Genomic DNA, 11,043 nt, shown 5'->3' with positions numbered 1-11,043 from the left:
AGAATATATATGTACACACAGTTAGCACGGTCAGGGTGGGGAGGGCTATCTTGGGACAGGCAGGAGGCTGGGGTCACTGTACTCCAGTGATTTGGCTAGGAGGCGTTCACAAGCCCAAGGTGCCAGGATATTGAGGGAGAGGGGTTACCGAGTCCCCTCCTGGACTGAATTGGGGATCAGTGCAACGGAAAACACTGTAGTTAGCTTCTTCCCTTCTCTCTGGCTTGGGGGAGAGGGGGTTCTAGATCATGGAGAGAGGGAAGGTTGCCTGCGATAACCACGTTGGGACTCTGTAAGTGGGAGCAGGATTGGAGTTAAAACCTAAGGATCTCGATCCCCCAACCTCCCTAGGTTCAGGGGACTCCTGTGCAACAGTCTGAGTAGGAGTAAAGGAGTGGAACAGGGAACTCCTCTCTGCCTTCATCCCCACTCAGGCTCAGTGATGGGGCATGTTCCCAGCACAGTCTCTCCAGAGCAGAGGTGGGTAGAGGGTATCTAATGCTGGGTTCTCCATGGGGTTTGAACTTTGGGGCCAGGGAAGGATCCAGTGATCCTCTCTCTTTAGGTCCCTGGCTCATACCCACCGTAGGCCCATGAGAGGGGAGCAAAAAGGGACCTGCTGGTGCCCAGGCCCTCCAACCTGAGGAACAACTGGAAACTGGACTCCTCAGCCAGTTCAGCTTTGGGGTACAAACACAAACTCTGGCTTTTCTTTGCCCCTTCCAGGTGGGGGTTGGGTAGCCTCTTCATCTTCCCTCTCACTGCTTTTCATTAGATTCACCCACCTCTCCCATGCCTCACTCCTACCTCGCCGCCTCACTGTAGGAAAATACAGGCCCTTTTCTGCTCCCACACTTTAGAGAGGTGGGGGAAGAGTGGAGGAAAGGGAGGTAGGAGGAATGTGCCCATTTCTATTTGCATAGAAATAGCCCCCAACTCCCCCTAGAGTGGGGAAACTGAGCTCCCCCACCCCCAGCCCCTGACCCCCATCCCCTCACAAGGAGGAGGAACTAGATGAGCTAGACATATAGACAGACAGCCAGGGCGTGCGCACACGCACACACACGCGCACAGTAAGGGGGTTAGGACCAGGTTAGTAAGTGGGTAGATGGGGGGGGGGATGCCCTTGCCCCCTCCCCTGGAGGATGGGGGAAGAGAATGGTCTGATGAAGGTCCAACCTTCCTCCTCTTCCTCCCCCTTGCTCAGGCTTTCTTCGGTGGAGGAGCCAATTTGATGATCTCTTCCTCAGAGGGCTGCCGGATAATGTCTGGGGGCAAAAAGGGATGTGTCCAGGGACAGAAGTCATGGGAGGCAGCAGGCAGGCTAACTGAGCATAAGCCTCTGTTCTCCCCAAATTCAGGTATTCCACAGATAATCCATGGGAGGGGCAGAGGTACATATTAAAGGCATGGCCTCTTACCTTTGTACTTCTTGGCACTGGGGATACGGGTTAGCTTGGTGTCCAGCTCATCTTCCTCAGAGATCTTCAGAACACGGGTTCTGTAGTCAACCACCATAGTGAGTAGGTCAGGACGGCGGGAGATCTCAAAGATGTGCTCGATATAAGAGAGGTTGTCTGGAGGAAGGCAGGAGACTGAGGGTCAGAGCTAGGCTGTAGAGGTCAGCTTCCCCTACACTGCTGGATTAGGCTTCAGGAACCAAGACTGAGTTGCTCACATTGGTTATTGGAGGAGGCAACACTGGAAGAAGAGGGGCAACTAAGCCAGGAAAAGAAAGCTAAAGCACCAAAAAACAGTACAGAGGACTATTCCCAGGAAGGGCAGATCATTGATGAGTGAAGTTTCTAGATTACAGATTTAGAATGAGGGATTTAGGTTAAATACCAGGTTCCACATTGAGTGGAGGGGAGAAGAGAAAAATTAACCGGGCTTCCAAATACCCAACATCCACCCTGTCCCTCTTTCACTTTTCCTCCAAGCAAGCATCAGAATTTCCCAGCAGCACATGTGGGACCAGAAGGGTGGGATCTGTAGACAACCCAGGAGAGATTCTGGGCCTAGTGAGAAGGGTAATTCTGAATGAGAAGGCACAGACATGACCAGAGGGATGATGTCCATGGGTTGGCCAGTTCTAAGAGATTGCAGATGCCTTCTTGCCTGGCTCCTCCCCTCTACTACAGCAGTCCCCTAAGTCAGCGGTTCCCAACCTTTTTAGCACCAGGGACCGGTTTCGTGGAAGACAATTTTTCCATGGACAGGGTGGGCGGGGGGTGTGGGATGGTTCAAGCTGTAATTCGAGCAATGGGGAGTGAGCAGTAGATGAAGCTTCGCTCACTCGCGCCCGCTCCTCACCTCTTGCTGTGCGGCCTGGTTCCTAATAGGACCGCTAGGGACCCCTGTCCTAAGTGTAGCATGTCCTCCTTCAGCCTCCCTCCCTTCATTCCATGCTACAAATTAGTATCTCTGAAGCGCTCTCAGGTCACTCACCTCACCTATCAAATACCCTATCACTCAAGGCCCTCCACAACACAGTCTTAACTTACCTTTCCAGCCACTTCTAAACATACTATGTTCCTCTGCCTAGCATGTCCTCCTTTGGATCCTGCCTTTGAAATCCCACTTGCCCTTCTGGGCCATCTTAAATACCAGTTCCTCCCCAAAGGCCTTTCCAGAGCAATGGTCTCTAAAAGTGAATAAGAAAATGTTAGAACTTTTTAAAGTTTCATCACTTTTAAGTTCTATTTTAATGTTCTATTATATATATGATAGCACAGTAGGATCTGAGTAACATTTTTTGCTGAATAATATTTTTACTGAGAAGGGCACCGTGAAGAATGTAAAGACCACTGCCCTAGAGCCCCTCTACTCTCTTAGAGCACCCCTCTTATCCTGCCTTGTCAGAAAGGAGTGCACTTTGTATAGGAGCTCTGAGCTCATTTCTATTTGCTGAATGAACTGAGCCTGAATGGCTGATGGTAGGATGCCTGTGTCCCCCTCCCCCACCTTTGTCCAGCTTGTTGTGGCTCTCCAGGAAGCTAAACCAGGCACTGCCAGTAGTGATCTCCTCGCTCTTCTCACTGGGGATGTCCTCCTTGCAGGCTGACTTGAGCTGTTCCAGATCTTCAAGGGTGATGTTGTTGGTCAGGTCCTGGAGGAGGGTCCCGTACTCAGCCATGACTGGGGTTGGGGAGAACAAAGGGAGAGGAGGCTGAGCTTGAGGTTCAGGGTTTGGTTCACTCACTGGCACGACCCACCTCTCCTCTACCCTACCAGGCAAGTGCCTGGAACACAGAGGTTGGGGAGGCTAAGACTGAAGGGAGAAAAGGAAGACCTAAGGGAGGTAGGAGTAGACAGGAAGAAACTGGGAAGCTAGGGCCCAGGCTGGAGTCCAGAGTGAAAAGTCACACCTCCTTCTCCCCACCATCTTTTTTCTTCCTTCCCCCCCCCAACAGTAACCCTGGCAACAGCTCCCCGACTGAGGAGGCGGTTACCATAGCAACCTGCTCCCGACTTTCTCACCCGCAGTCTCCAAGTCCCCCCCAGAATCGCCCCACCCACCTGCAACCCCTCCCCCTGTCATACAAAACAAAACACACCAAAACGACGACCGGGGAGAGGCTTGCTGTGGCAGTGAGAAGCTAAAAAGAAGGGGCTGGGGGAGGTTGATTGGAGCTCATGTTCTAGCTTCCATTCTTTCCCAGAAGCAAAGGGGGTCCCTCACTTCAACTCCCCACCACCCCACTAATGACTCATTTTGGATAGATGCCTAGTTGCCTGGTCAAATGGTCCCCTGGCCCCTCCGTGCTCAGCCCTGTATTCAGTCATTAGGTCTCGGGATGGGGGTGGGGAGGGTGAAGCAGTGGGCTCCCCCCACCTTTGCGGAGCCCATTTTCTCCCTTGATTGCTGCTGGGCCTCTACACAGCCCTTTCTCCTAGCCTTTGTGCTATGCCTACAGCCCCCGCGCCCAAGAATACCAAGCGGCTGGCTCTGGCCCCCTGCCCAGTTCCCAGGCTGGCTGGGTGGCAGGGAGAAGGGGTTCAGATGCAGCTTTGGGAAAGTCTGTCAGGAAGGGGGCTGCCACTTCTGCTTGCATCAACATCCGGCTGGCACTACCTTCAGCGTGACCTCCCACAGGGGGCTGGGGAAGGCTGGATCTCATCTAGGCCTTCACCCCATCCCTCTTCTATGAAGATTTTTAGGTGAAAAGGGAGAGGACATTCAAGGCCCTCCTTCCACTAAGATAGGGACTGTGGCTAAGACAGGAAGAAAGAAGGTCAGACCTTAGAATGAACTTTCTGGATTTGATAAAATGTGAAACTCTAGTGGTGAGTTTTAAAAAGGGGCTTTTTTTTCCCCACAATGACTATGTATTTCTTTTATAATTAGAAAAGTAAAGCATTTTAAAAAGTAAATTATGCCATAAACACTCTGTGGCTAGACTAAGGGGTGGGGCAAGGAGCTAGATGACCTTGTACTTGACTGAGACTGCCCACAAATCACCCCAACAATGGGCTGGGAATATAGCAGAAAGGGACTAGTTGACACACCCCATATTCCTTATTTCCACTTACATGCAGGGAAACTGAGGGAGGGAAGCATGCACCCAGGAGGCCCCATTCCCAGCCCCCTACTTGGACCAGAACAAACAAGCCTCCCTTGGTGGCAGGCACTGTGACACAAACACACAATAAGCCAGGCAGCAGGGCCAGCATGAGCCCCACAAGAAACAGGCACTTATACACATGCTCACTTGCACACCCAGGTGCAACCAGACAGAGGGCCCAGCGGTGGCCCTGCCAGGCTGGGCCAGAAACAATGCTCTCTGACTGTCAGCACCAGGAACCGTCTCGCCTTGAAATCTAGGTCACAGCAGCAGGCTCTGGAGCCCAGCCCCCGCCCCCCTCCACTGATAATCCAAGGACAGAAAAGCGGTGGGGGGGGGGGTAATGTAGACAAGGGGAATGATGGGGACAGGCTTCAGAGATGGGGATAATAATGGAGGGGGGGGTGTGAAGAGAGCTGAAGAGAAAAGGCCAGCATGGGAAGGAGGCAAGATGCCCTCAAGAAGGCTGCCTCAGTCGAGGAGACCCTGCAACCAAACCCTTAGCTGGAAAATGGGACAGGATTTAGGACCATAGTGCCCTGCTTTCACATAGAAGAAGAGTTTGTAAATACAGAGATCCTGTGGGAGGAGAGTGTGTGTGTGTGAGTGTGTGTGTGTGTGTATCTCCTGGGAGGAGTTAAGATTTAGGACTCTGAATTGAAAACACAGACTTACAGGGGAGGTGGGCGGGAAGGGATTAATGTGTATTAGACACCCACCCACAAAGGCTGGGGGCGGTGAGTAGGAGCTCTCTGTGAGAGTGAAACAGATACAGTGAGGCCCGTAAGAGAAATGGGGGTGGGAATGTGTGTGTGCCAGAATCCTCTGTATGGATGCTGATCCCTGGGTGTGGGCACAGGTACAGGGAGGAGGCAGTGCTGGTATCTGTGGGTGTGTTTGGATGTTCTGGTAATGGATGTGTATGTGCCAGGGCTGGATGTGTGGCTTTGAGTGTATGTGGTCTGTGTGTATGTGTCTGACCAGCTGAGAGTATGTGTAAGAAGGCAGATAATCACAGGCTCACATCCAGAGAAAAGAGGAAGGGTAAGGGGAGCCTACAGAATGGAGGAAGAGAACTGGTGTTGGGAGAGGGAAAGAGACTGAGGCTGCAAATGAGGAATCCTGGTGGGGGGGAGGCGCACAGGGAGCACACAGAGTCCACGATGAGAAGGCTGCAGCCTCAGCTCAGTGGTTACCATGGCAACCTCAGTTCTGGGTGCCCCCCCCCATTCAGTTGTCAGGACAATGACACCACTGGATAAGGAGGGATGTGGGGAGTGGTGAGTAAGAAGAGACAGAAGGGATAGGAGAAAGGCCCGGTAAGGGAGCAGGGAAAGGCAGCCTAGTGTCCTGCCTCCCTGGAGAGATCCCATTTGCCCAGGCCTGGGTGTGGCAGCAGGGCCAAGGGCAGGGGAGTTTGGGGGAAATTTCCTTACTTGGTTCTCAAGCTTCCCTGGTCAACCATTGTCCAGTTGTAGTCTGGCTATGGTAGGTGGGGCTTGGCAGAAGCTTGGCTCCTTCACCCTCCATGTTGCTTTCCTCACCTAAGATTTAGAATTCCATAGGGCCTATAGAGAAGTCTCCTGCCCTCATAGCTCTGAAGAGTCCTCCTGATCTCTGGAACAGTGCAGAGGCTGCCCAGGGAACACCAGGCAGCCTGGGCGGAGGCCACTCTTGGGACAGGATACTTGGGCAGGAACCGGGAACCGGGGCTGAGGCTGCCAGGAAGTCAGTCCCCTTCCCTCCCAGATCATTCTGTGCTCTGCTCACCGCTTCCTCACACCTTCCTTCCTTCCTCCCTCTCCTTCCGAGCTGGCCCCAGGTGGGGCCCTCACAAAAGTCAAACCAACTGAGGATGCTGAGGAAGAGGGGCAGGAGGTAAGGATTATATTCTGACCTTCTAGGGTAGTAGTTGGGAGCATGACAGGTGGGTGCTCCATGGGCACTGGGGGAGGAAGGGGCGGGCCCTGGGAACACTTCGAGAGCCTAGCAAAATGGGATAACCACCTGTGGAGGAGGTGGTAGCACCAAAAGAATTTCTGTGCATTTGGACATTAATTTATGATTATCCTCTCCCTAGCATTTGGTTCCAAATCCTCAGTAAATTTAATGAAGCCTGAGGATTAGGAGGTGCTATTCCTCCCTCCCTCACATCGGCTGCAGCTGCCTAAGGCTGAAGGGAACTGCAAGGACCTGGAGATCCCTGCAGTGGGCAGGAGGCGGCCTGTAGGCACTCAAGTCTGTCAGTCTTGTTGCCTGGGGTTTGGGGTGGGAGGGTGGTAATCACAGCAAAGCAGAGGGCTGGGAAGGGAGAGAGCAGGGTTCCTACTTTAAATTTTATCTGGCCCCAAATTCAAGCAGTCCTGTAGTTCGTCCCTAATTATTCCTTTACTATCATACTCAACTGACTTCTTCCCATAGCTTCTATTCAGCTTTTTGGGGGGGAGCGTGGGGGGAGGATGCCTTTTTTTCTATAAAGTAGGAAGAGGGTTCTAAGGCTCCAGAGTCAGCCTGGGAATGAGGGGGTGGGATAGGACACCTGGACCTCAAAATGTTCAGTCCAAGAAGCAAAATGGGTTACCCCTGGCTACAAAGACAGGGTTAAGCTTTAAGCCCTTAGTCAAGAGAAGAAGGATCGGACCCAGGATGAGAGCGTCAGAAGATACCTGGCATTGGATCAGGCCGGGCAGAGAAGAGGGAATGGGGCCTCTACTGCTCTCTACTCATCTGGTTCTCTGTCTTCCTCCTGTTTCTTTCCCATCTCTCTATCTCTTCCTCATCTATTACCTCTCTCCCTAGTCTTTCAGTCTCTCTTTTCCTCCTTTCCTTTCAATGGGCTTTCATCCTTTCCCACCTGGTGGTAGCCAAGAATACTTAGGACTCCTGGGTTCTGTGACTTGGTGTCCCCATTTCAGTCCTCAGAGCTACTATACTAGCTATACTAGAAAGGAGTGAGTGTCCCTGCTATAAAGAGATAGAGTAAGTTTAGTGAGGAGGGGCCTGGATTGGTTGGCTGCGTACAGGTTGGTGATGTCCACCATTGCACTGTGGTGGAGGCTCTGTGTGAGAGAGTGAGGGGATGGCATGGCAGGGTGTGACTCTGGTCCTCTTCTTCATGCATGACAACACATGCACACATGATGGGCACAGGTGTCAGGGAAGTGAGGAAGTAGGCAACCAGGGCAGCTGGCAGCCTAGGGCATCTCTGGCAATTTCCCCAACGGAGTGTTTAACCACAAAGGGAAGAGCAATTAAAGCTAATCGCTCTGACAGCCTGGAGACCAGACACATAGGGCAACAAAACACACATATTCAGCATGTTTCCCCTAACTCCCAGTGGTCTCACCACCATCCTGCTTTCATCCTCCCTAATTTCTGAGCCTCTGTCATCCATTCCCCAGCACTCTCCCCACTCATCTGACCATCTCTGACTCTCACTTCCTTCCCCTCCCCATTCCCTGACTGTATCTCTGTCCCTCTGTGTCCTTCTCTTGATGTCTGTCTGCCTCTCACACACATTCCCCTCATTCTCTCTCTCTGACTTGGGCCTCCATCCTTGGCTGACTCATAGTCATTCTTTCTTTTTCTCTCTCTCCCTTTCTTCCATCCCCCCTCCATCCCTTGGCCACTCAGATGCCCAGAAGCCAGCCACTCCTAGCACCCTAAGCTCCAACTGGACCCAGCAAGAGAGGCCACCAGCAACCCCTACCCTCACTACTCACCCCGTTTCAAAGCACCAGGCTCACTCGCCCTCAAGATCCTGTCTCCCTGTCCTGGATTGAGACCAGGATTTTCTACCATGTTTTCTCACTGTTTTAAAGAGGGGCGATCTGAAGCCCAGGGCTGGGAGAAGATGCCCAGGAAATCAGGGTGGACTTGGGGACGGTGGCCCCCACTCAGCTGTCCTGTTAGACTGATATTCTATCAGGAGACTTGCACATGGGAGACAGTGGGAGTGAGGTGGGGGCTTGGATGCGTAGTGCAGGGCCCTTTGTGATTTGCTGTGTGCAGTGGATGTGTGTAAGAGTCACATGGGTGTGTGTCACCGTGTGTGCGGGCGTGTCTCTTGTAGGTGTGTGTGTCCCTGTCAGTTTTGACACAGATTATATGAAATTAATTAGGGGCTTTACGTTAGCTACTTCTCTCCTGTACACCCCCCAGCTCCCGACTCCTTCCCTCTGGACAAGCCTTCACAATCCCACCTCTACCCCAGGTGCAGAGGACTGGGTGAGGGCACGTGGTGCCAGCCGCCAGGTTTGAGCCCTCGGAGCAGGGGCGGCTGCCGGCGGAACTGAGGCAGGGCTGGGCCGGGAGACCGCCAGCCGAGGCGAGTCCGAAGCCAGAGAACGGGAGGGAGGGGCGGGAGCTGGCCCGGCCGAGCCGGCTGGGCGGGAAGCAGGCTCCATCCTAATCCCCAGGCCCCGGTCCGACTCCCAAACTGCTGGTCAGAGTGGAACGGGCGGCCGGAGCCACGCCGCCTCCAGCACACACCGCGCTCGGAGCGCACCGACAGAGACGGAGCCCGTGGGCCCTGACACGGAGCGGACCCCTCCGGGGCCCCCACGCTCCGCATCTGTCCCCAGGCGTCCCGGATCGACGCCCCTCCAAGCCCAGACCCCCAAATCTGCCCCTGCCCGCGACACGTCCCCTCTCGGCCCTCTCACCGCCTCCGGGGCTGAGCGCTCGGGGAGCGGGCACTCCGGCGTCCCCGGTTCCTGAGCAGCGTCCGGAACCTCCTCCTCGGCTCCCGCCGCCGCCGCCGCCGCCGCTTCTGCTGCCGCCGCCGCCTCTTCCGCCCGCGGAGCCAGAGCCCGAGCCCAGCGCCGCCTCACCCCACCCGGCTGGCCTGTGATGTCAGAGCCGGGGAGGGGCGGGGGGCGGGGAGCGGTGGGAGAGGGGGAGGGGAGGCAGCAGGGGGCTGGGGTTCTGGAAGACTCCTGGGACGGGGGCAGAAGTGCGGGAGGGCTGGAGTAGCGACGCCGCCTCCTCCCCTAAACAGCGAACCCCAATTCTCAGATTTAGTTCCTCCCAAAGGGACACACTCCTCCCCTTACGACCCTTCGGTGACCACAGTGGCTGGGACCCTGGGAGGCAAAGAGTAAGTTAGGGTTTAAGGGTTTGGAAGTCCTTTGGCCTCTGGATCCTCGTAGGTGCTTGACTCAGTATTTGCAAAAACCTTTTCCCCTTATGGGTCAAGGGAGCCGTAGTAAATGACTGCTCAGACTTATCCACCTTGGAAGGGGGGGGTGGGGAGGGAGGAGTAGGGGCAAGAAGCAAAATGGGGGCCTTTTTCGCCTGCCCTGGAGCCACAGATCTTCTCTCTCCAGGATGATGCCATCTGGCCCCTTGTGTTCCTCTCACCTTTCCCAAATATACCACCCTCCCGCCTTCCCCCCACCATGATGTAATTTTATTTCTGGGGAGAAAAAGAGCAGCAGTGAGCTCAGCATGCAAATTATAGACAACTTGCAGAGCCACGCTCAGCTCTGTCCCCTAGCTCTGCCCCTCTGCCCAGGCCCAGCATGGCAGCTCTCACTTCCCTTCTACCCCAGGGACTTTCCTCCCCCAGATTCTCAGCCAGACTGAAAGAGGGAAGGAAGAAGATGATCTGTTTTCATCTCCAGCCTAAGAGGTCTCTCCTCAACTCTGGCAGAGCCTGGCCCGGGGACGAGGTCTGAGCCCCATCAGTGTCTGTGCCACCTCCAGGAACGCCCCTGCTTCACTTCAGTTCCAGCCTGGCAGAGACCCCTCAGGAAGCCTCAGGTGGGCCCCTCCTTTCTTGAGTCTACACTGCCCCTAGAAGAGGCTCAGGCTGCTGCTGCTTTGGATTTCACAGCCCTTCTCTTTGCTTTCGCCATCCTCTTCCCCCAGTGTGCCATGTCACTGCCCCTTTGATAGCAACACACCCTCATAATTTGCCTTTGCATATATCTCATTTGTTCTGAGTTGTAGGGCCAAAACCCATTTTGTTGACCCATCTTTGAGACTCAGAGAAGCTGAATGACTTATCTACAGTCAGTGAAAGGTCCAGGTCTTTCAGGTACAGGGGATTTGGGCTTCATGCTGACTCTGCTCCTTTCTTAGGCAGGTTATGCCTCTGAGCCTTATTAAGGGCAAGACGGGGACACTGATGCCTATCTCACAGTGTTCGTCTGAGTTTTAGAAATTGTAAGTCTCCAGTGACTGGCACAGATGGGTGATTAAAACATGGGAGCTATTATTTAGTCTGGGGCCTTCCACTGACCTACGCTAGACAGTAAGTTCCATAATATTTTTGTATTGGCCCAGTGCCCATACTATGTATTAAACATTTATTAAATGGGTGCAAGTTGGATGAATATGTGGTTTCTACTCTATACTCCTGCCACCAATTCCAGGAAGACTTCCTGGATTTGTCTGTGGAGGGTGAAAACTTCTCTCACCTCAGGTCTCATTCTTCCATACTCAGAGATCCTCTAAGTTGTCCAGCAACACGTTT

At 53.8% G+C, this 11,043-nt stretch overlaps 1 protein-coding gene across 2 annotated transcripts; it reads right to left on the bottom strand.

Moving 5' to 3' along the window:
- On the bottom strand, nt 1–9,379 carry PEA15 (proliferation and apoptosis adaptor protein 15). 2 transcript variants are annotated; one of them, XM_059934574.1, is made up of 4 exons: nt 9,230–9,379; nt 2,965–3,138; nt 1,422–1,577; nt 1–1,268 (listed from the first exon to the last, which is right to left on the bottom strand). In XM_059934574.1, exons 2-4 carry the CDS (start codon nt 3,134–3,136, stop codon nt 1,204–1,206), a joined length of 393 nt encoding a protein of 130 aa, XP_059790557.1. In that variant the 5' UTR covers nt 3,137–3,138; nt 9,230–9,379; the 3' UTR covers nt 1–1,203. The 2 variants fall into 2 exon arrangements, with proteins under 2 accessions (XP_059790557.1, XP_059790565.1); XM_059934582.1 differs by lacking the exon at nt 9,230–9,379 and adding an exon at nt 6,002–6,166.
- Nucleotides 9,380–11,043: the final 1,664 nt, after the last annotated feature.

This window comes from Balaenoptera ricei, chromosome 1 (assembly GCF_028023285.1).
Source record: "Balaenoptera ricei isolate mBalRic1 chromosome 1, mBalRic1.hap2, whole genome shotgun sequence".
Lineage (NCBI taxonomy): Eukaryota > Metazoa > Chordata > Mammalia > Artiodactyla > Balaenopteridae > Balaenoptera > Balaenoptera ricei.
This window is presented reverse-complemented; position numbering and strand designations above follow the sequence as displayed.

Excerpts from the sequence above, each read along its gene's own strand:
- PEA15 (XM_059934574.1), bottom strand. The coding sequence starts at position 3,136 with ATGGCTGAGTACGGGACCCTCCTCCAGGACCTGACCAACAACATCACC. Across the intron at positions 1,578-2,964 it reads CCACAACAAGCTGGACAAAG|ACAACCTCTCTTATATCGAG; the intron begins GTGGGGGAGGGG and ends GCCTTCCTCCAG. Across the intron at positions 1,269-1,421 it reads CAGTGCCAAGAAGTACAAAG|ACATTATCCGGCAGCCCTCT; the intron begins GTAAGAGGCCAT and ends TTTTGCCCCCAG.